This window comes from Pseudophryne corroboree, chromosome 9, assembly GCF_028390025.1.
Source record: "Pseudophryne corroboree isolate aPseCor3 chromosome 9, aPseCor3.hap2, whole genome shotgun sequence".
NCBI classification, from domain to species: Eukaryota; Metazoa; Chordata; class Amphibia; order Anura; family Myobatrachidae; genus Pseudophryne; species Pseudophryne corroboree.
This window is the reverse complement of record NC_086452.1, coordinates 338071980-338097563: the sequence shown is the minus strand read 5'-3', so window position 1 is coordinate 338097563 and position 25584 is coordinate 338071980. Positions and strand designations below refer to the sequence as shown.

Here is a 25584-nt window from a genome sequence, read left to right as displayed (position 1 = left end):
CTTTCCTGATTCCTATCTGCAGGATCCTTTAGGACGGCAGGGCCAAATTTTTAGATAAGCGTGTCAGAGCTTTATCTACCCTAGGGGAGGATTCCCAGCGCATCCTGTCCGTTGGCGGGAAAGGGTACGCCATAAGTAACTTTTGGAAATCAGCACGTTCCTATCGGGGGAATCCCATGCTTTTTCACATAATTCATTTAACTCATGTGAAGGGGGAAAAGTCACCTCTTGCTTTTTCTCCCCATACATATACACCCTTTTGTCAGGGACAGGGTTTTCCTCCGATATGTGCAATACATCCTTCATTGCTATAATCATGTATCGGATGGCTTTAGTCATTTTAGGCTGCAACTTTGCCTCATCGTCATCGACACTGGAGTCAGAATCCGTGTCGACATCTGTGTCAACCAACTGGGATAGTGGGCGCTTTTGAGACCCTGACGGCCTCTGAGCTGCAGAATCAGACACGGGTTGAGACCCTGACTGATTATCCAACCTTTTATGCAAGGAGCTTACATTATCATTTAACACCTTCCACATATCCATCCAATCAGGTGTCGGCGCCGTCGGCGGCGACACCACAGTCACTTGCACTTGTTCTGCCTCCACGTAACCGTCCTCGTCAAACATGTCGACACAAACGTACCGACACACCGCACACACACAGGGAATGCTCTAATTGAGGACAGGACCCCACAAGGCCTTTTGGGGAGACAGAGAGAGAGTATGCCAGCACACACCCCAGCGCTATATAACCCAGGGATTACACAGTAACTTAGTGTTTACCCAGTTGCTGCTGTTTATGATAATTTGCGCCTAAATTTATGTGCCCCCCCTCTCTTTTTACCCTTTTTCTACCTTGATACTGCAGGGGAGAGCCTGGGGAGCTTCCTCTCAGCGGAGCTGTGAAGAGAAAATGGCGCTGGTTAGTGCTGAGGAAGAAGGCCCCGCCCCCTCAGTGGCGGGCTTCTGTCCCGGGTCTGTGTAATAAAATGGCGGGGGCTCGTACATAAATACAGTGCCCAGCTGTATATATGTGTCTTTTTGCCAAAGAGGTATCCTAATTGCTGCCCAGGGCGCCCCCCCCTGCGCCCTACAGTGACCGGAGTGTGTGGGTAGTGTGGGCGCAATGGCGCACAGCTGCAGTGCTGTGCGCTACCTCATGTGAAGACAGGAGTCTTCTGCCGCCGATTTTGATGTCTTCTAGCTTCTGCCGGCTTCTGACTTCTGGCTCTGCGAGGGGGACGGCGGCGCGGCTCCGGGAACGGACGACAAGGTCAGGTCCTGTGTTCGATCCCTCTGGAGCTAATGGTGTCCAGTAGCCTAAGAAGCGCAACCTAGCCGCAGTTAGTAGGTTTGCTTCTCTCCCCTCAGTCCCACGTAGCAGTGAGTCTGTTGCCAGCAGAAGCTCTCTGAAAATAAAAACCTAACTAAAATACTTTCTTATTAGCAAGCTCAGGAGAGCTCACTAAAAGCACCCAGCTCTGGCCGGGCACAGATTCTAACTGAGGTCTGGAGGAGGGGCATAGAGGGAGGAGCCAGTGCACACCAGGTAGTACTTAATCTTTCTTTACAGTGCCCAGTCTCCTGCGGAGCCCGTCTATTCCCCATGGTCCTTACAGAGTCCCCAGCATCCACTAGGACGTTAGAGAAACAAAGGTTTTACTATCTCACTCTCACTCAAAAAAGTCTGTATTTCGGAATATTCCGTATTTCGGAATATTTGGATATGGGATACTCAACCTATATATATAAAAATAAAACAGTAATAGGTTCGGCACTCTCAGCTTAAATAAGCAGATAGCTGCATGCCCTTGCAAGAGTGATGCAGAATCCAGGGATGTTAGAGTAATGAGCCCAAACACGCAGCACTTGTGAAAAGATTAGGATTTACTCCTTTCAAGTGCTGCAGTGCTGTGTATAGGTGCTCATTACTCTCACATACCTGCTGCATGCTTTGTCTCTTATGACTGTCTTGAAAAAGGCCCTATGGGTCGAAACGTCGACTATCTACTGGTGATTTTGATGTACCCATAAAAAGTCTTTTAGATTCACTTGGACTGGTGAGTGCCCTCTGTTGGGATCATTTGATCTCATATACCTGGTATATGTGTATATATATATATATATATATATATATATATATAAAAAAAAAAATATATATATATATATATATATATATATATATAGCAGATGGGGATCTGGGGGGCGCTAAACTGATACCAGTAATGTGTACAGTAATATCACCACAAGTGTTATAAATTCGAAGGCATTTTAACATAAAACAACTTTTTCATTTGTTAAAATGTCCATTAAAACATTTCTAGCTGTGTGCTGATACATCAAAAAACATCTATATATTGTACAGACGTAAGAGACATCCAATGAACAGTGTGTAATCAAATATTCATGGAGAAATCAGGAATTTGGACTCTGTAATTGGCTCATGTGGATACAGATTGAATTAATAGAAAACCCAACGCGTTTTGTCAAAATGACTTCCTCAGGGGTAAATCCCAAGCTGTAATGGAGTAAGCAGAGGTATGAGTGATTTGCGGTAAATACCTCTTCCTGGAAGGATGAACTTATGTCTGCAGTTCGTTCTAGAAGAATTTGGCTAAAAATGTCCCAATCAGGGACCGGATGGAATCCATCCAGTATTCCATACAATTAGGAATAAATATATAAACTGAGTGGAGTGTTCCACCTTGGAGACACAGTTTCAAAGATGCGCACAATGATGAAAAAAAGTAAGATTTTACTCACCGGTAAATCTATTTCTCGTAGTCCGTAGTGGATGCTGGGAACTCCGTAAGGACCATGGGGAATAGCGGCTCCGCAGGAGACTGGGCACAACTAAAAGAAAGCTTTTAGACTACCTGGTGTGCACTGGCTCCTCCCACTATGACCCTCCTCCAAGCCTCAGTTAGGATACTGTTAGGCGCCGGGGTCCGCTCGGCCGTGCGGCCCGGCGCCTAGCAACCAGGGACGCCGTGCGCGTTCAGCCGCCGGCTCCCTGGCAACGCTAAGACGCCGGGCGCACGGAGCCGCTCTGACCTTAGCAACGGGGACGCCACGTTCAGCCGCGTTCCCCGTTGCTGGGTCTATTCTCATTACCCTGATTATGTGCTGGCCGTGCAGCATGCAAGCTGCACGGCATTTCTATTTGATTGTCCTGTCTGGATCTTGATTGGAGGGTGCCTGAATAAAGGCACCCTCAGGACTTCTTACAGACGCCGGTGATAGCTTCCTGTTTGCTTGTGTCTGCTGCAGAGAGTTCCCAGTCTCGGTCCTTTTGGTTGTTCCTGTCCTCAGAGATCCTGTACTCGGAAGTTACCATCTGTTCCTGGAGTCTGACCGAGCACCTTTAACATCTGGTGGTGTCGTGAGTCGCGGCGCAGCCGTGTGTTGCGGCTTGTCCGCTTCTGTTTATTATTTTGTTTAATTGTGTTCTGGAGCTTTGCGGAGGATTCCGCTTCCACAGATCCACTCTGGTGTCCGGCGGTGCCGGATAGGAGTGTCGGATCAGTGGATCTTTGGTTGTCCTTTTTCCTGGCGGCTAGTCCGCACATACCTTTTGATTTAGTTAGTTAGCTTGTAACCCCTGGCCTGGTTGCTTAGTCAGAGGGCCCCTTGTTATCACCCTGTCTCGGACTTCCCCTTGTCTCCCTTTAAGACCTGCGGGGGCATCGGGGTTGGGCAGACATAATCCGCCCTTCGAACGCGGCTGCCATGGGCTCAAGCAACCATAGTCTCGCAGGGGATTTCTGATTACACGGGCGAGACAACGGAGTTAGGGCGCCAGGGGTTACTAGGCTATCCAGCTCCCACAACCAGCTTGTTTTCCTGTACTCAGATCCCTGCCATAAGATCTCCTCCGGTCTGGAGTACAGGAATCATAACATTATCACCGGCCAACAAAAGAAAAGATTAAACTTACAGTAAATTTTTTCACTTTTTAGTTGGGAGATTTTTTGTCGGCCTTATGAATCCCACCGGTGTTGGGCCAAACCCTGGCCAGCTTCTTGTTAGTCAGATTCAGGAACTTACTCAGATGGTTCAGGATCTGTCCCTCCGGGTGAGGTCACAGGAAGATCTGTTACGGACTTCCCCGAGGGTCATCCCTGAACCAAAAATGCATCTGCCTGACCGTTTTTCTGGGGATAGAAAACAGTTTTTTAATTTTAAAGAATCTTGCAAACTGTATTTTCGTTTAAGACCAGTTACCTCAGGTACAGAGGCTCAGCGGGTTGGGATTATTATTTCTCTACTTCAGGGGGATCCTCAGACCTGGGCTTTTGGTTTAAAGACAGACGATCCGGCCTTATCGTCTGTAGACGCCTTTTTAAAATCTTTAGGGCTATTGTATGACGACCCTGATAGAGAGGCGTCCGCAGAAAGTCAGTTGCGTGCTCTTAGACAGGGTAGGAATCCCGCAGAGAATTATTGTACGGAGTTTCGCCGTTGGTCGAACGACTGTGGCTGGAATGACCCAGCCCTGCGCAGTCAGTTTCGCCTCGGCTTATCTGAATCTATAAAAGACAGTCTCCTCCAGTATCCCGCTCCTGAGACCCTCGATAACCTCATGGAGCTATCTATTAAAATAGATCGTCGGCTCAGAGAGCGGAGGGCTGAAAAAGGGGCATCTGTCGGGTCCTCTCCCTGGGTTCCTTCCATTCCTGTAGACATAGAGGAGCCTATGCAGATTGGTCTCTCCAAATTGTCTCCGGAAGAAAGAACCAGGAGGCAAAATTATGGTCTGTGTTTATACTGCGGAGGTAAGGGACATTTTGCCCGTAGTTGTCCAAACAAGTTGGGAAACTTCCTGACCAAGTGAGTTGTGAGGGGGTTCACTTTGGTCTGCAGCTCATCTCCTCAAATAATTCACTGTTGGTTCCTGCTAAAGTTTCCTATGGCAGCCTCTGTTCCTCGGTCTCTGCTTTTGTGGACAGTGGAGCTGCAGGAAACTTTATGGATTTAACATGGGCCAAGGCCTTAGGTATTCCTCAGCTAACCTTGGGTAGGTGTATCACCATGCATGGTTTAGATGGGAGTCCTTTATCCAATGGGGTTATTTCTCTATGTACACCTCCTGTTTTGCTCTCGGTGGGAGCTCTGCATTCTGAAAAAATTGAGTTTTTCCTTACCCATTGTCCAGCAGTTCCTGTGGTTCTGGGTCATCCTTGGCTGGCCTTTCATAATCCCATCATTAATTGGTAGTCTGGGGAGATCCTACAATGGGGTACCATCTGTGATAAAGAATGTATTACGCTTCCTATCCGAGTAGCTGCCGCCAGTTCCGCACATATTCCTGGGGAATACCAGGATTTTGTTGATGTGTTTTCCAAGGGCAATGCGGATATTTTGCCTCCCCATAGGCCTTATGATTGTGCCATTGAGTTAATTCCTGGTGCCACGTTGCCTAAAGGAAGGTTATATGCATTGTCTGGTCCTGAAACGGTGGCCATGAATGAGTATGTGAAAGAAAGCCTTGGGAAAGGGTTTATCAGGCCATCTAAATCCCCTTTAAGTGCAGGTTTCTTCTTCGTAGAGAAGAAGGATGGTTCACTCAGACCCTGCATTGACTTTAGAGCTTTGAATAAGATCTCAGTAAAGAATACTTACCCTCTGCCGCTGATCTCTGTCCTCTTTGATCAGCTACGTTCGGCTGTTATTTTTTCTAAGATTGATCTTAGAGGAGCATATAACCTCATCAGAATCAGGTCAGGGGATGAGTGGAAAACGGCATTTAGTACTCAGTCGGGCCACTATGAGTATCTGGTCATGCCATTCGGCCTATCTAACGCTCCGGCAGTTTTCCAGGATCTCATTAATGATGTGCTCCGTGAGTTTCTGGGAAGATTCGTCGTGGTCTATTTAGACGATATTTTGATATATTCTGACTCCGTGGAACAACATGTTACCCAGGTGCGTCAGGTGCTAAAGAGATTACGTGAAAATCACTTATATGCCAAGCTGGAGAAGTGTGAATTTCATGTCACGGAAGTATCCTTTTTAGGGTACATTATTTCCCCTCGGGGATTCCGAATGGAACCAAAAAAGCTCCAAGCCATCCTTAGTTGGGCGCAACCCACCAATTTAAAAGCAATTCAGCGCTTTTTAGGGTTTGCAAACTACTATAGAAGATTTATTCACTCTTTCTCTGACCTAGTTGCTCCCATTGTGGCACTTACTAAGAAGGGAGCAGATCCTACCAATTGGTCATGTGAAGCGGAGTTATCTTTTCAGGCCTTGAAACAAGCCTTTGTCTCAGCCCCTGTCCTTAGACATCCCAACCCAGAATTACCTTTCATTGTTGAGGTGGATGCCTCGGAGGTTGGAGTAGGGGCTATCCTTTCTCAGAAGGATCCAGATTCCCTTGAGTTACATCCTTGTGCCTTTATGTCCAGGAAATTCTCATCTGCAGAATCCAACTACGATGTTGGTAACCGGGAATTGCTGGCTATTAAATGGGCTTTCGAGGAGTGGAGACATTGGCTTGAAGGAGCTACCCACACCATTTCAGTTTTGACTGATCACAAAAATCTTCAATACATTGAATCGGCTAAACGACTGAATGCCCGACAGGCTCGTTGGGCTTTATTTTTTACTCGTTTCAAATTCATTATCACCTTCAGACCAGGTTCCAAGAATACCAAGGCAGATGCCCTGTCACGCAGTTTCCTTCCGGTTCAAGACAACAGTCCTGTTACTCCCATACTTCCGCCTTCAGTCATTCAGGCAGGTCTCACACAGGATGTATTTTCCCAATTAAAACTGCTTCAACATCAAGCTCCGGGAAATACTCCTGCTAGTCGTCTTTTTGTTCCTGAGTTTTTGAGAGCAACTGTTTTGGCGGAATTTCATGATAGCAAAGTTGCAGGGCATCCGGGAATCGCTAAGACTTTGGAATTAGTATCCCGCTCAGTATGGTGGCCTGGTCTTTCCAAAGACATTAAAGAGTTTGTTTTTTCGTGTCAGGTCTGTGCACAGCATAAAGTTCCCCGTTCTTTGCCTATTGGTCAACTTATGCCCTTGAAAGTTCCTCTTAGGCCATGGTCGCATATCTCCATGGATTTTGTGGTGGATCTCCCTCTGTCAGCCGGATGCCGAGTCATATGGGTGGTAGTGGACCGTTTTAGCAAGATGGCCCATTTTATTGCTCTTCCCCGATTGCCATCTGCCCAGGGATTGGCAGTCTTGTTCCTCCGTCATGTTTTCAGACTCCATGGGTTACCCACTGATATTGTTTCTGACAGGGGTCCACAATTCATTGCGCAATTTTGGAGGTCTTTATGTGCTTCGTTAAAAATGAAATTATCTTTAACCTCCGGCTATCATCCACAATCCAATGGACAGACTGAGCGAGTTAACCAATCTCTAAAACAATATTTGCGTTTGTACTCGGCCAAACTCCAAAATGACTGGTCTGAGTTTCTTCCATTGGCGGAGTTTGCTTATAATAATGCCTGTCATTCCTCCACCAATGTGTCTCCATTTTTTGCAGTTTTTGGTTTCCACCCCAGAGCTAATTCATTTTTTCAACATTCCTCTGTCTCCTCTCTGGCCCTGACCTCTCATCTTAAACTTATTTGGAAAAAAGTGCACCTGGCTCTCAGAAAAGCAGCTTTCCGGGAAAAAATTTTTTCTGACAGGCTCCGGCGGCCGTGCACTTTTAAAGTAGGAGACAGGGTGTGGTTGTCGACTCGCAACATCAAACTTCGACAAACCTCAGCCAGATTGGGTCCTAGATTTATTGGACCATTTCTCATTATCAAAAAAGTCAATCCAGTTGCTTTCCGGTTACGTTTACCAAAAACTTTACGGATCGGAAATACCTTCCATTGCTCATTGCTTAAACCATATGTTTCGTCCAGCAGATTTCCTCGTAAAAAATCTCAGGGGAGATCACCAGTTAATGTACAGGGTCAGCAAGAGTTCTTGGTTGAGAAGGTTCTCGATTCCAAGTTGTCCCGGGGTCGGCTTTATTTTTTGGTGCATTGGAGAGGTTATGGGCCAGAGGAAAGGTCGTGGGTCCTGGATGAAGACCTTCATGCCCCAAAGCTCAAAAAAGCATTTTTTCGTGAATTTCCTCGGAAACCTGGCTTTAGGGGTTCCTTGACCCCTCCTCAAGGGGGGGGTACTGTTAGGCGCCGGGGTCCGCTCGGCCGTGCGGCCCGGCGCCTAGCAACCAGGGACGCCGTGCGCGTTCAGCCGCCGGCTCCCTGGCAACGCTAAGACGCCGGGCGCACGGAGCCGCTCTGACCTTAGCAACGGGGACGCCACGTTCAGCCGCGTTCCCCGTTGCTGGGTCTATTCTCATTACCCTGATTATGTGCTGGCCGTGCAGCATGCAAGCTGCACGGCATTTCTATTTGATTGTCCTGTCTGGATCTTGATTGGAGGGTGCCTGAATAAAGGCACCCTCAGGACTTCTTACAGACGCCGGTGATAGCTTCCTGTTTGCTTGTGTCTGCTGCAGAGAGTTCCCAGTCCCGGTCCTTTTGGTTGTTCCTGTCCTCAGAGATCCTGTACTCGGAAGTTACCATCTGTTCCTGGAGTCTGACCGAGCACCTTTAACATCTGGTGGTGTCGTGAGTCGCGGCGCAGCCGTGTGTTGCGGCTTGTCCGCTTCTGTTTATTATTTTGTTTAATTGTGTTCTGGAGCTTTGCGGAGGATTCCGCTTCCACAGATCCACTCTGGTGTCCGGCGGTGCCGGATAGGAGTGTCGGATCAGTGGATCTTTGGTTGTCCTTTTTCCTGGCGGCTAGTCCGCACATACCTTTTGATTTAGTTAGTTAGCTTGTAACCCCTGGCCTGGTTGCTTAGTCAGAGGGCCCCTTGTTATCACCCTGTCTCGGACTTCCCCTTGTCTCCCTTTAAGACCTGCGGGGGCATCGGGGTTGGGCAGACATAATCCGCCCTTCGAACGCGGCTGCCATGGGCTCAAGCAACCATAGTCTCGCAGGGGATTTCTGATTACACGGGCGAGACAACGGAGTTAGGGCGCCAGGGGTTACTAGGCTATCCAGCTCCCACAACCAGCTTGTTTTCCTGTACTCAGATCCCTGCCATAAGATCTCCTCCGGTCTGGAGTACAGGAATCATAACAGATACTGTGCCCGGAAGAGCTGACACAATAAGGAAGGATTTTGAATCCCGGGTAAGACTCATACCAGCCACACCAATCACACCGTATAACTTGTGATACTATACCCAGTTAACAGTATGAAATATAACTGAGCCTCTCAACAGATGGCTCAACAATAACCCTTAGTTAGGCAATAACTACATACAAGTATTGCAGACAATCCGCACTTGGGATGGGCGCCCAGCATCCACTACGGACTACGAGAAATAGATTTACCGGTGAGTAAAATCTTATTTTCTCTGACGTCCTAGTGGATGCTGGGAACTCCGTAAGGACCATGGGGATTATACCAAAGCTCCCAAACGGGCGGGAGAGTGCGGATGACTCTGCAGCACCGAATGAGAGAACTCAAGGTCCTCCTCAGCCAGGGTATCAAATTTTTAGAATTTTGCAAACGTGTTTGCCCCTGACCAAGTTACAGCTCGGCAAAGTTGTAAAGCTGAGACCCCTCGGGCAGCCGCCCAAGATGAGCCCACTTTCCTCGTGGAATGGGCTTTTACTGATTTAGGATGCGGCAATCCAGCCGCAGAATGCTCCAGCTGAATTGTGCTACAAATTCAGCGAGCAATAGTCTGCTTAGAAGCAGGAGCACCTATTTTGTTGGGTGCCTACAGGATAAAAAGCGAGTCAATTTTCCTGACTCCAGCCGTCATGGAAATATAAATTTTTAAGGCCCTGACTACGTCCAGTAACTTGGAATCTTCCAAGTCCCTAGTAGCCGCAGGCACTACAATAGGTTGATTTAAGTGAAAAGCTGATACCACCTTAAGGAGAAACTGGGGACGAGTCCTCAATTCTGCCCTATCCATATGGAAAATCAGATAAGGGCTTTTACATGACAAAGCCGCCAATTCTGACACACGCCTGGCCGAAGCCAAGGCCAATAACATGACCACTTGCCACGTGAGATATTTCAAATCCACAGTTTTAAGTGGCTCAAACCAATGTGATTTTAGGAAACTCAACACCACGTTGAGATCCCAAGGTGCCACAGGAGGCACAAAAGGGGGCTGAATATGTAGCACTCCCTTTACAAATGTCTGAACTCCAGGCAGTGAAGCCAGTTCTTTCTGGAAGAAAATCGACAGAGCCGAAATCTGGACCTTAATGGAACCCAAGTTTAGGCTCATAGTCACTCCTGACTGTAGGAAGTGCAGAAAACGACCAAGCTGAAATTCCTCTGTTGGGGCCTTCCTGGCCTCACACCACGCAACATATTTTCGCCAAATACGGTGATAATGGTTTGCGGTTACTTCTTTCCTGGCTTTTATCAGCGTAGGAATGACTTCCTCCGGAATGCCCTTTTCCTTTAGGATCCGGAATTCAACCGCCATGCCGTCAAACGCAGCCGCGGTAAGTCTTGGAACAGACAGGGCCCCTGCTGTAGCAGATCCTGTCTGAGCGGTAGAGGCCATGGGTCCTCTGATATCATTTCTTGAAGTTCTGGGTACCAAGCTCTTCTTGGCCCATCCGGAACCACGAGTATCGTTCTTACTCCTCGTTTTCTTATTATTCTCAGTACCTTTGGTATGAGAGGCAGAAGAGGGAATACATAAACCGACTGGTACACCCACGGTGTCACTAGAGCGTCCACAGCTATCGCCTGAGGGTCCCTTGACCTGGCGCAATATCTAGTTTTTTGTTTTGGCGGGACGCCATCATGTCCACCTGTGGCCTTTCCCAACAGTTTACCAACAGTTGGAAGACTTCTGGATGAAGCCCCACTCTCCCGGGTGTAGGTCGTGTCTGCTGAGGAAGTCTGCTTCCCAGTTGACCACTCCCGGAATGAACACTGCTGACAGTGCTAAGACGTGATTTTCCGCCCATCGGAGAATCCTTGTGGCTTCTGCCATCGCCATCCTGCTTCTTGTGCCGCCCTGTCGGTTTACATGGGCGACTGCCGTGATGTTGTCTGATTGGATCAGTACCGGCTGGTTTTGAAGCAGAGGCCTTGCCAGACTTAGGGCATTGTAAATGGCCCTCAGTTCCAGAATATTTATGTGTAGGGACGACTCCTGACTTGACCAAAGTCCTTGGAAATTTCTTCCCTGTGTGACTGCCCCCCAGCCTCGAAGGCTGGCATCCGTGGTTACCAGGACCCAGTCCTGTATGCCGAATCTGCGGCCCTCTTGAATATGAGCACTCTGCAGCCACCACAGTAGAGATACCCTGGTCCTTGGAGACAGGGTTATCAGCCGATGCATCTGAAGATGCGATCCCGACCACTTGTCCAAGAGGTCCCACTGAAAGGTTCTTGCATGGAACCTGCCGAATGGAATTCTGCTTCGTAAGAAGCTATCATTTTTCCCAGGACTCGTGTGCAGTGATGCACCGATACCTGTTTTGGTTTCAGGAGGTCTCTGACTAGAGATGACAGCTCCTTGGCTTTCTCCTGCGGGAGAAATACTTTTTTCTGTTCTGTGTCCAGAACCATCCCCAGGAACAGTAAGCGTGTGGTAGGAACCAGCTGTGACTTTGGAATGTATAGAAACCATCCGTGCTGTTGTAGCACTTCCCGAGATAGTGCTACTCCGACCAACAACTGCTCCTTGGACCTCGCCTTTATAAGGAGATCGTCCAAGTACGGGATAATTATAACTCCCTTTTTTCGAAGGAGTATCATCATTTCTGCCATTACCTTGGTAAAGACCCTTGGTGCCGTGGACAGTCCAAACGGCAGTGTTTGGAATTGGTAATGGCAATCCTGTACCACAAATCTGAGGTACTCCTGGTGAGGATGGTAAATGGGGACATGTAGGTAAGCATCCTTGATGTCCAGGGATACCATGTAATCCCCCTCCTCCAGGCTTGCAATAACCGCCCTGAGCGATTCCATCTTGAACTTGAATTTTTTTATGTATGTGTTCAAGGATTTCAAATTTAACATGGGTCTCACCGAACCGTCCGGTTTCGGTACCACAAACAGTGTGGAATAGTAACCCCGTTCTTGTTGAAGTAGGGGCACCTTGACTATCACCTGCTGGGAATACAGCTTGTGAATTGCCTCTAGCACAGCCTCCCTGCCTGAGGGAGTTGTCGGCAAGGCAGATTTGAGGAAACGGCGGGGGGGAAACGCCTCGAAATCCAGCTTGTACCCCTGAGATACTACTTGAAGGATCCAGGGATCCACCTGTGAGCGAGCCCACTGATCGCTAAAATTTTTGAGGCGGCCCCCCACCGTAACTGGCTACGCCTGTGGAGCCCCCGCGTCATGCGGTGGACTCAGAGGAAGCGGGGGAAGAATTTTGATTCTGGGAACTGGCTGACTGGTGCAGCTTTTTCCCTCTTCCCTCGTCTCTGTGTAGAAAGGAAGCGCCTTTGACCCGCTTGCTTTTCTGAAGCCGAAAGGACTGTATCTGATAATACAGGTTGAGTATCCCATATCCAAATATTCCGAAATACGGAATATTCCGAAATACGGACTTTTTCGACTGAGAGTGAGATAGTGAAACCTTTGTTTTTTGATGGCTCAATGTACACAAACTTTGTTTAATAGACAAAGTTATTAAAAATATTGTATTAAATGACCTTCAGGCTGTGTGTATAGGGTGTATATGAAAGATTAATGATTTGTGTGAATGCAGACACACTTTGTTTAATGCACAAAGTTATAAAAAATATTGGCTAAAATTGCCTTCAGGCTGTGTGTATAAGGTGTAAATGTAACATAAATACATTATTTGCTTAGATTTAGGTCCCATCACCATGTTATCTCATTATGGTATGCAATTATTCCAAAACACGGAAAAATCCGATATCCAAAATACCTCTGGTCCCAAGCATTTTGGATAATGGATACTCAACCTGTACAGTGCTTTCTTAGGCTGTGAGGAAACCTGAGGTAAAAAATTTTTTTTCCCAGCTGTTGCTGTGGATACGAGTGTCACGAACCGGTCTCTCACCTCTGCGGGTTCTGGGGTTCATCCATTGCCAGTGCGGTTGCTTGCGGTGCTGTGCGCCCGTGTGGGGACACGGCGTGATCAATGGCACAGGTGATGCAGAGTCTGGGAACTGTGAGTGCGGGGACCAAATGGCCTAAGGCACTGCGGTGTGTCTGCTGTATAGGAGGTGGCCATGTTGGAGACCAAATAGCTAATACAGAGCACTTGTGAAAACACCTGTAGGCAGGTGTAAGCCAATCCCGTGCTTGTGCTGCCTTTAAGTAGGCTGGGATTATGTTACTCTGGGCCAGTGCTTTGTTGTATCAAAGCTGTGCTCTAGCTCTGAACTCTCTCTGTGCATTCCTGTGTGATTCCCGTGGTCCAGATATCGCCTCCGTTCCCAGAGGTCCGTTTGCAGCCTTCACTGCCAAAGATCTACCGGCTCTCCATTGTGCTATCAGTCAATTGCACACCTATTGGAAATACTTGGATTCCCAGTGTCCTGCATGAGGTTACCTTGTCAGTCTGCCTATCCTACAAAGTCTGCAGGATCTCATTTCTCTCAGCTGTTCGTTTGTTCAACTCTGCATTTAACCCATTCATCACCTTGTCTTCTACTACAGTTTCACAGTGATCTCCGGAACCCGCAAGTAACCCAATTCAGTACTTTTTGCTATGTTGTCATTACAAGGATAATTCATCACAGTCTCTCAGTTAACTCTCAAAGCTTCATTGCTAATCCTTACAGTTATCTCTTCATGTCTGCATTATCCAGTTAATAACATTCTACAGTTCAGCATCAAAGTTTGTTTATATTTGCTATGTTGTCATAACAAGGATAATTCTTCACAGTCTCTCAGTTAACTCTCAAAACTCCATTGCAAATCCTTACAGTTATCTCTTCATGTCTGCATTATCCAGTTAATAACATTCTACAGTTCAGCATCAAAGTTTGTTTATATTTGCTATGTTGTCATAACAAGGATAATTCTTCACAGTCTCTCAGTTAACTCTCAAAACTCCATTGCAAATCCTTACAGTTATCTCTTCATGTCTGCATTATCCAGTTAATCACATTCTGCAGTTCTGCATCAAAGCTTGTTTATATTTGGACAATCCAACATTTATTCATCAGCTTGTTTTGCATATGTTTCCATGAACATTTCTTTTATTTATTTTTGAGTTTTCTCTTGCATATTATTCCTGCAATACTTCAGTATAATATGATGATTACCAACTTGTCAGTTAACCCTTTACTGAATTATTATTTTGAATAAATATATGAATCGGAACTTTCTTCGTCCTCCCTGCTTTCTTCATAGCCCAGCACCTACACCTGTGGTTGGTTCCGGGTTAACGGATTCACAAAAACACCCGGGCCTGACAGTAAGCACTGGCCACATGGATCTGTCAAGTGACCAATTCGCAGGAGGCGGTGCTACGTCAGATATCCTTTCCCGTCTGGAAAATCAGGAGTCTATACAGACACAAATAGTGCAGTTTATGCAAACTATGGCAGACCGTTTAGAGACTCTTCATACGGCTATTAAAACGTTCCAAGTCCAGAGTCCAACCCTGGATGTCCCAGTTACCACTACAGCTTCTCCTGTGACGCTACCTACGTCCCGCTTGCAGTTACCCTCTCCGAGTAAGTTTGACGGAACCCCAAAACTTTGCAGAGGATTCCTGAATCAATGCGAGATCCAGTTCGAACTGTTGTCCTCCAGTTTCCCATCAGCTCGTTCTAAAGTTGCATATATTATTGCCCTCCTCTCCGGTCAGGCTCTGGAGTGGGCATCACCATTATGGGAGAGAGGTGATCCTATCCTCTCTAATTACAAAGAGTTCGTATCTTCCTTCCGGAGAATCTTTGACGAACCAGGCAGGACCACCTCAGCATCCTTGGAGATTCTCCGTCTACGTCAAGGTTTACGTCCTGTCAGTCAATATATTATTCAGTTTCGCACGTTGTCTTCAGAGTTAAACTGGAATGAGGAGGCCCTGATCGCCGCGTTTTGGAATGGACTTTCAGAGAGAATCAAGGATGATTTAACTATCCGGGATGTGCCAATTAAACTGGATGAATTGATTTCTCTCTGTAACAAATTTGACCTACGTCACAGGGAGCGATGTTTAGAGAAATCCAGGGCAGAGCGATCCAGTCCACGTGATCATCCTAGACCTCGACAAGATTCTTCATCACAGTCTCCAGTAATGACTGAAGAACCTATGCAGATTGGGCGCTCTCGCCTCACAGAGGAGGAACGACTTCGTCGTCGACAGGGTAACCTCTGCATGTACTGTGGGTCCTCCGAACATTTAGTTAAATTCTGCAAACTCCGACCGGGAAACTCTCGCCTCCTAGCTTATTCAAGAGAGGTTAAGCTAGGAGTTACTCTAGAATCACGTTCTGGGAAAGAGCCGACCTTGTCTATTCAATTAGAAGTTCCAAGTTCTACAGTGAAAGTTTCAGCTCTCCTAGATTCCGGGGCAGCCGAGAACTTCATCTCCTCAGCCTTTGTCATGCGGTCTAAAGTTCGAACCATGCCTCTGGAAGCAGCAGTTGCCGTTACAGCAGTGGATGGAAGTCGAATTCCAGATGGTATAATTACTCATCGAACCGTATGTCTCAAGATGAAAGTTGGTGAGCTCCATTCCGAATACCTCTCCTTCTACGTGATTCCCAAAGCCTCTCAAGATGTGATACTTGGTTTACCTTGGCTGCAGAAACATAATCCTCAACTCAATTGGCAAACCATGGAAGTCCTTTCATGGGGTAAATCTTGTACCAAGGACTGTGTAGCTGCAATTGTACCTCTTCGGTCAATTAGCCTTTCCGATCTACCTCCGGTGTATCAATCCCTTGCGGATGTTTCCAGTAAGCAAGCAGCAGACTCTCTACCTCCTCATAGTGAATGGGACTGCCCAGTCGTCCTGGTTCCGGGCAAGACCCCTCCTAGGGGACAAATTCATCCGCTATCCATCCCAGAGACGCGAGCTATCCGGGATTGGTCCACTCCTACAACTCTCAAGGGGATTCAGCGATTTCTTGGCTTTGCTAATTTCTATAGGAGATTCATTAAGAATTATTCTACGTTAGCTGCTCCTATCACAGCCCTAACTCGCAAGGGAGCAAATCCTACGAACTGGTCTTCTGAAGCAATCAAAGCCTTCTCTGATTTAAAGCAAGCCTTTGTGTCAGCCCCCATTCTTCGACAGCCTGAGTTGAATCGTCCCTTTCTATTAGAGGTGCATGCATCTACAGAAGCAGTAGGAGCTGTGTTGTCACAAGTCTTTGAAGATAAAAAGGTCCATCCCTGCGGATATTTCTCCCGTAAGTTCCTCCCGGCAGAACGTAATTATGCAATCGGTGACCAAGAGTTACTTGCCATCAAGTTGGCATTTGAGGAGTGGAGATACCTTCTAGAAGGAGCTCAACATCGCATTACAGTTTATACTGATCATAAGAATCTTCTATATCTGCAGTCAGCTCAGTGTTTGAATCCACGACAAGCTCGATGGGCGCTTTTCTTCTCACGATTTGATTTCAAACTCACCTATCGTCCAGGGTCTCAGAACAAAAAGGCAGATGCCCTTTCCCGGCCCTTTGCTTCTTCTGAATTAAATGATGCTACCACGAATCAAGCCATTGTGAATCCTACGTCCTTTTTAATGACTCGAACCTCTCCAGTTCCTCCGCCTGGCAAGACCTTTGTTGCCACAAGTCTCCGAAAACGGCTGCTTACCTGGGCTCACTCCTCTTCCTTCATGGGTCATCATGGGGTTCTAAAGACTCTCGAATTTATTCAACAGTCTTATTGGTGGCCACGTCTCAAAGCCGATGTCCAAGAGTTTATAGCAGCATGTCCTAAATGTGCCCAACATAAGAGTCCAAGAAGTTCTCCACCAGAGTTTCATCCTTTGCCAGCCCTAGAGGTTCCAGCAGCAGATCAAGAGCTTCAACGTCTATCTAGCATCTGGAGTTGTGTACGTAAGTCCTTGGTCAAAACTTCCACTCGTTATAAATCTTTTGCAGATAGAAAACGTAAAGCTGTACCGAATTACTAAGTGGGAGACCAAGTTTGGATTTCTACGCGCAATCTCAAGTTCAAAGTTCCTTCTAAGAAATTTGCTCTCAGGTTTATTGGTCCATTTCCCATTGTAAAGGTACTCAACCTTGTGTCATACAAAGTCGAATTGCCACCGTCTTTGAGAATTCCTAACGCCTTTCATACATCTTTACTGAAGCCTTTGATTCTCAATAAGTTCCGTACTACCCAGTCCAAATCTCCTAAAGTTCACTCTTTGCAGAATGAGGAATTTGAAGTTAAAGAGATTGTGGACTCACGTTCCCGATATGGTCGTTTACAGTTTCTGGTCGACTGGAAGGGTTACGGTCTGGAGGAGAGATCCTGGGTTTTCTCTGAAGATGTTCATGCTCCAAGACTGGTACAGAAATACTTCTCCAAAAATCCTGACAAGGTTCAAAGGTGTTCGGAGACCACCCGTAGAAGAGGGGGTACTGTCACGAACCGGTCTCTCACCTCTGCGGGTTCTGGGGTTCATCCATTGCCAGTGCGGTTGCTTGCGGTGCTGTGCGCCCGTGTGGGGACACGGCGTGATCAATGGCACAGGTGATGCAGAGTCTGGGAACTGTGAGTGCGGGGACCAAATGGCCTAAGGCACTGCGGTGTGTCTGCTGTATAGGAGGTGGCCATGTTGGAGACCAAATAGCTAATACAGAGCACTTGTGAAAACACCTGTGGGCAGGTGTAAGCCAATCCCGTGCTTGTGCTGCCTTTAAGTAGGCTGGGATTATGTTACTCTGGGCCAGTGCTTTGTTGTATCAAAGCTGTGCTCTAGCTCTGAACTCTCTCCGTGCATTCCTGTGTGATTCCCGTGGTCCAGATATCGCCTCCGTTCCCAGAGGTCCGTTTGCAGCCTTCACTGCCAAAGATCTACCGGCTCTCCATTGTGCTATCAGTCAATTGCACACCTATTGGAAATACTTGGATTCCCAGTGTCCTGCATGAGGTTACCTTGTCAGTCTGCCTATCCTACAAAGTCTGCAGGATCTCATTTCTCTCAGCTGTTCGTTTGTTCAACTCTGCATTTAACCCATTCATCACCTTGTCTTCTACTACAGTTTCACAGTGATCTCCGGAACCCGCAAGTAACCCAATTCAGTACTTTTTGCTATGTTGTCATTACAAGGATAATTCATCAGTCTCTCAGTTAACTCTCAAAGCTTCATTGCTAATCCTTACAGTTATCTCTTCATGTCTGCATTATCCAGTTAATAACATTCTACAGTTCAGCATCAAAGTTTGTTTATATTTGCTATGTTGTCATAACAAGGATAATTCTTCACAGTCTCTCAGTTAACTCTCAAAACTCCATTGCAAATCCTTACAGTTATCTCTTCATGTCTGCATTATCCAGTTAATAACATTCTACAGTTCAGCATCAAAGTTTGTTTATATTTGCTATGTTGTCATAACAAGGATAATTCTTCACAGTCTCTCAGTTAACTCTCAAAACTCCATTGCAAATCCTTACAGTTATCTCTTCATGTCTGCATTATCCAGTTAATCACATTCTGCAGTTCTGCATCAAAGCTTGTTTATATTTGGACAATCCAACATTTATTCATCAGCTTGTTTTGCATATGTTTCCATGAACATTTCTTTTATTTATTTTTGAGTTTTCTCTTGCATATTATTCCTGCAATACTTCAGTATAATATGATGATTACCAACTTGTCAGTTAACCCTTTACTGAATTATTATTTTGAATAAATATATGAATCGGAACTTTCTTCGTCCTCCCTGCTTTCTTCATAGCCCAGCACCTACACCTGTGGTTGGTTCCGGGTTAACGGATTCACAAAAACACCCGGGCCTGACAACGAGGTCCCAGAGACCATCCCCAAACAATTCCTCACCCTTATAAGGCTCTATGTGCCTTTTAAAGTCAGCATCACCTGTCCAGTGTCGGGTCTCTAATCCCCTCCTGACAGAATGGACATTGCATTAATTCTGGATGCCAGCCGGCAAAATATCCCTCTGTGCATACCTCATATATAAGACGACGTCTTTAATATGCTCTTATGTTCGCAAAATAGTATCCCTGTTTGACAGGGTCACAGACCACGCTGCAGCAGCACTATCTGCAGGTCTCAGTCTAGTACCTAAGTGTGTAAATACAGACTTCAGGATAGCCTCCTGCTTTTTATCAGCAGGTACCTTCAAAGTGGCCGTATCCTAAGACGGCAGTGCCACCTTTTTTGACAAACGTGTGAGCGCCTTAACCACCCTAGGGGATATCTCCCAGCGTAACTTATCCTCTGGCGGGAAAGGGTACGCCATCAGTAACTTTTTAGAAATTACCAGTTTCTTATCGGGGGAACCCACGCTTTTTCACACTTCATTCACTCATTTGATGGGGGAACAAAACACTGCCTGCTTTTTCTCCCCACACATAAAACCCTTTTTTAGTGGTACTTGGGTTAATGTCAGAAATGCGTAACACATTTTTTATTGCCGGGATCATGTAACGGATGTTCCTAGTGGATTGTGTATATGTCTCAACCTCGTCGACACTGGAGTCAGACTCCGTGTCGACATCTGTGTCTGCCATCTGAGGGAGCGGGCGTTTTTGAGCCCCTGATGGCCTTTGAGACGCCTGAGCAGGCGCGGATGAGAAGACGGCTGTCCCACAGCTGTTACGTCATCCAGCCTTTTATGTAAGGAGTTGACACTGTCGGTTTATACCTTCCACCTATCCATCCACTCTGGTGTCGGCCCCACAGGGGGCGACATCACATTTTATCGGCATCTGCTCTGCCACCACATAAGCCTCATCAAACGTGTCGACACAGCCGTACCGACACACCGCACACACACAGGGAATGCTCTGACTGAGGACAGGACCCCACACAGCCCTTTGGGGAGACAGAGAGAGAGAGTATGCCAGCACACACCAGAGCGCTATATAATTTAGGGATTAACACTATATTGAGTGAATTTTTCCCAATAGCTGCTTGTATATACAATATTGCGCCTAAATTTAGTGCCCCCCCTCTCTTTTTAACCCTTTGAGCCTGCAAACTACAGGGGAGAGCCTGGGGAGCTGTCTTCCAGCTGCACTGTGAAGAGAAAATGGCGCCAGTGTGCTGAGGGAGATAGCTCCGCCCCTTTTTCGCGGACTTTTCTCCCGCTTTTTTATGGATTCTGGCAGGGGTATTTATCACATATATAGCCTCTGGGGCTATATATTGTGATATATTTGCCAGCCAAGGTGTTTTTATTGCTGCTCAGGGCGCCCCCCCCCCCAGCGCCCTGCACCCTCAGTGACCGGAGTGTGAGGTGTGTATGAGGAGCAATGGCGCACAGCTGCAGTGCTGTGCGCTACCTTGGTGAAGACTGATGTCTTCTGCCGCCGATTTTCCGGACCTCTTCTTGCTTCTGGCTCTGTAAGGGGGACGGCGGCACGGCTCCGGGAACGAACACCAAGGCCAGTTCCATGCGGTCGATCCCTCTGGAGCTAATGGTGTCCAGTAGCCTAAGAAGCCCAAGCTAGCTGCAAGCAGGTAGGTTCGCTTCTTCTCCCCTTAGTCCCTCGATGCAGTGAGCCTGTTGCCAGCAGGTCTCACTGTAAAATAAAAAACCTAAAATAAACTTTCCTTCTAGGAGCTCAGGAGAGCCCCTAGTGTGCATCCAGCTCGGCCGGGCACAGAAATCTAACTGAGGTTTGGAGGAGGGTCATAGTGGGAGGAGCCAGTGCACACCAGGTAGTCTAAAAGCTTTCTTTTAGTTGTGCCCAGTCTCCTGCGGAGCCGCTATTCCCCATGGTCCTTACGGAGTTCCCAGCATCCACTAGGACGTCAGAGAAAGACTAATTAATTGGCAACCAGGCACATGATTCCTCCAACAGCAGAGAATCGATTCTCTGCTGCTGGAGGAAGCACCTGTGCCTGGTTGCCCGCCGTCGCTCGGTTGATTCTATATCGGAGTGGGAGAAGGGACCTTCCGACGTACCTAGGGGAGGAGACACGTCACCAGGGGGAGGAGCTATGGCCGAACAAGGTACCCGAATAGTACCCTCGAGGGCTCGCTTTGCTCGCCACGCTTCGGGCACGATGGCTCGCTCCGCTCCGGGCACGATGGCTCACTCCGCTCCGCCTCGCTCGCCACCTAATTAGTAAAGGTAATAGTTGGTGGCGTGGATACTAGAGCAACTGTCCCGCTGGCATAGCTCCTCCCCCTTGTGTCGTGGCTCCTCGCCCTGACGGAAAAGGTCCCTTAGGCCACTTGGATCTAGCCTCAACCATGAACACAAGGGGTCAGATCTGAGATCAACATTTGCTTAACCCTGATTGGAAGAACTCAGCACGTACCGCTGACACTCATGAGGATGAGTGGCGCTAGTCAGAGGAGGGTATGCCTGATGACAGCTCAGCAGCTGTGTAACAGGGATAGTTACATGATAGAGCGAAAGTGCATGCAGAACTGTACTGTGACAGACAGAGCACAGCGCTGCAGCCTGACGCGCATGCGCAGTGCTAGTGTGCGGCCGAGTGTCACGTGCTACCCCAGGGCGAGTGATGATGATGTCACCAATTCGCTGCATGATGATGAGCTAAGCGTTTGCCGGTCTGACATTGACAGCATGAGTGGGGTGAACAGACTGTGCGTCCGGCTAGGACGGGTTGCCCGGTGTTGGGCATCGCCTGTCCGTGTCAGTCAGATGGGAATACGGCGGCACTTCCACACTGATCCGCGGAGCCAAGCCTACGCCAAGCAGCTTTTCCTGGGGTCCATAAGCAAGGTATGCTCTCAATGTTACCGGTGACAGGAAGCCTAGGGGCACCTGGTGGGGATCATCACCATGGTAACACTCCATTGCCCACTCTGGGGGAGAGTGATAATACCATAGTTCATAAACAAGGTCACACCCAATGCCAATATTGCACCTGGTAACACCTTGAACAGTACAGTATATATATTAGGGTCATTGCAGGATGGCATTCTGTTGGCCATAATTACCTTACTGCAGGGTGGCATTCTATATAGCATAGTGACATTATTGCAGAGTGGCATTCTATTTGTGTGTGTGTGTGTGTGTGTGTGTATATATATATATATATATATATATATATATATATATATATATTGTAGAGTGTCATTCTCTTGGGCATAGAGATTTTACTGCAGCGTGACTTTAACTTGGCAGTCACTTATACCCCTTTTACACTCGCATGAAAATCCCGGGATTTTGCACGTGAACGCGCATCATCCCGGGATTTTTCTCAGTGTGAAAGGGTACAGGGTCAATTTCCCGGGACGAGCATCCCGGGATTTCAACCCAGGTCTCGACCAGGGTTGGTCCCGGGGCCATCCCGGGAAGCTGTGTAGTGTGAAAGGGCCCGTCCCGGGATTCACTATCCCGGGACTGTTAAAAGGCCTCGGATTGGAGCTTTCTTGGGCTCAGAAAAGAAGATGTCACCTTTTCTGAGCCCAAGGCCATTTCTAATGACATACATATGAATTTGCAGGGATATCCCGGGATCAGTGTAAATGGGGCTGTCCCAGGTCGATCCCAGGTCTTAGTGCAATGTGAAAGGGGTCAGTCCCGGGAATGCATCCCGGGTGTGCGAGTGTAAAAGGGGTATTCGTGATATTGCAAGATGGCTTTATATTGGGCATAGTGATATTACTGCAGCGTGGTATTCTGCTTGGCATAGTGTCTTTACTGCAGGGTGGCATTCTATTTGGCACAGTGACATTACTGAAGAGTGGCATTCTGTTTACCACAGGGACATGACTACAAGGTGGAATTCTGTTTGGTATAGTGTCATTACTGCAGGGTGGCATTCTATTTAGCACAGTTTTTACTGCAAGGTGGCATTTTAGTTTGCACAGTGACATTACTGAAAGGTAGCATTCTGTTTACCACAGGGACATTTCTATAAGGTGGCATTCTGTTGGGCATAGTGAAATTCCTGCAGGGTGGCATTCTATTTGGCAGTGACATTATTGTAGGGTGGCATTCTGCATAGCATAGTGATATTACATCGGAGTGTCATTCAATTGGGCATAGTGAGGCATTTTATTTGGCATAGTGACATTATTGCAGTGTGGCATTCTATTGGGCATAGTGACATTACTGCAGGTTAGCATTCTATTGGGCATAGTGACATTCCGTCAGGGTGGTATTTTGGCATAGTGAATTTACTGCAGGTTGGCATTCTGTTGGGCATAGTGACAGTCCTGCAGGGTGGCACCCTTTTGAGCATAGTGACATTCCTGCAGGATGGCATTCTATTTGGCATAGTGATATTACTGCAGGGTGGCATTCTTTTGGGCATAGCGATATTACATTGAAGTGTCATTCTATTGGGTATAGTGACATTTCTGCAGGGTGGCATTCTATTTTGGCATAGTGATATTACTGCAGGGTGGCATTCTGTTGGGCATAGCGATATTACATTGGAGTGTCATTTTATTGGGTATAGTGACATTTCTGCAGGGTGGCATTCTATTTGGTATAGTAACATTACTGCAGCGTGGCATTCTATTGGGCATGGTGATATTACTGCAGCATGGCATTCTATTGGGCATAGTGCTATTAAAGCAGAGTGGAATTCTGTTGGGCATAGGACATTACTGCAGGTTGGCATTCTATTGGGCATAGTGACATTCCTGAAGGGTGGCATCCTATTGGACATAGTGACATTCCTGCAGGGTGGCATTCTGTTTGGCATAGTGACATTACTGCAGAGTGGTATTCATTTTTTTTTAATTACGGCGCCCTAGAGTATCAGAATTTCTCTGACGTCCTAAGTGGATGCTGGGGACTCCGTCAGGACCATGGGGATTAGCGGCTCCGCAGGAGACAGGGCACAAAAATAAAAGCTTTAGGACTAGGTGGTGTGCACTGGCTCCTCCCCCCCATGACCCTCCTCCAAGCCTCAGTTAGGTTTTTGTGCCCGGCCGAGAAGGGTGCAATCTAGGTAGCTCTCCTGAGCTGCTTAGAATAAAAGTATAGACTTAGGTTTTTTTATTTTCAGTGAGTCCTGCTGGCAACAGGCTCACTGCATCGAGGGACTAAGGGGAGAAGAAGCGAACTCACCTGCGTGCAGAGTGGATTGGGCTTCTTGGCTACTGGACATTAGCTCCAGAGGGACGATCACAGGCCCAGCCATGGATGGGTCCTGGAGCCGCGCCGCCGGCCCCCTTACAGATGCTGAAGACAGAAAAGGTCCAGAAATCGGCGGCAGAAGACGTCCATGTCTTCATAAAGGTAGCGCACAGCACTGCAGCTGTGCGCCATTGCTCTCAGCACACTTCACACCGCGGTCACTGAGGGTGCAGGGCGCTGGGGGGGGGGCGCCCTGAGACGCAATGAAAACACTATATATGACTAAAAATACATCACATATAGCTCCTGGGCTATATGGATGTATTTAACTCCTGTCATTTTACCTCAGAAAAAGCGGGAGAGAGGCCGCCGAGAAGGGGGCGGAGCCTATCTCCTCAGCACACAAGCGCCATTTTCCCACACAGCTCCGCTGGTAGGAAGGCTCCCAGACTCTCCCCTGCACTCCTGCACTACAGAAACAGGGTAAAAAAGAGAGGGGGGGCACTTATTTGGCTAGATATAGATATATTGCAGCTATAAGGGATAGACACTTATTTATAAGGTTGTCCCTATACATATATAGCGCTTTGGTGTGTGCTGGCAAACTCTCCCTCTGTCTCCCCAAAGGGCTAGTGGGGTCCTGTCCTCTATCAGAGCATTCCCTGTGTGTGTGCTGTGTGTCGGTACGCGTGTGTCGACATGTATGAGGAGGAAAATGGTGTGGAGGCGGAGCAATTGCCTGTATTAGTGATGTCACCCCCTAGGGAGTCGACACCTGACTGGATGGTCTTATTTAAGGAATTACGTGATAGTGTCAGCACTTTACAGAAAACTGTTGACGACATGAGACAGCCGGCAAATCAGTTAGTACCTGTCCAGGCGTCTCAGACACCGTCAGGGGCTCTAAAGCGCCCATTACCTCAGTCGGTCGACACAGACCCAGACACGGACACTGACTCCAGTGTCGACGGTGAAGAAACAAACGTATTTTCCAGTAGGGCCACACGTTACATGATCACGGCAATGAAGGAGGCTTTGCATATTTCTGATACTACAAGTACCACAAAAAAAAGGGTATTATGTGGGGTGTGAAAAAACTACCCGTAGTTTTTCCTGAATCAGAAGAATTAAATGAAGTGTGTGATGATGCGTGGGTTTCCCCCGATAAAAAACTGCTAATATCTAAGAAATTATTGGCATTATACCCTTTCCCGCCAGAAGTTAGGGCGCGTTGGGAAACACCCCCTAGGGTGGATAAGGCACTCACACGCTTATCAAAACAAGTGGCGTTACCGTCTCCTGATACGGCCGCCCTCAAGGAGCCAGCTGATAGGAAGCTGGAAAATGTCCTAAAAAGTATATACACTCATACTGGTGTTATACTGCGACCAGCGATTGCCTCAGCCTGG

At 47.4% G+C, this 25584-nt stretch overlaps 1 protein-coding gene across 1 annotated transcript in view; it reads left to right on the top strand.

The window, feature by feature from the left end:
* Positions 1-21637: 21637 nt before the first annotated feature.
* ACAD9 (acyl-CoA dehydrogenase family member 9) overlaps positions 21638-25584 on the top strand; it is a 188178-nt gene continuing 184231 nt past the window's right edge. The window contains exon 1 of the mRNA XM_063940592.1: positions 21638-21862. Coding sequence (XP_063796662.1) covers positions 21704-21862 — 159 coding nt within the window. The 5' untranslated portion in view covers positions 21638-21703. The remainder of the gene's footprint in view (positions 21863-25584) is intronic.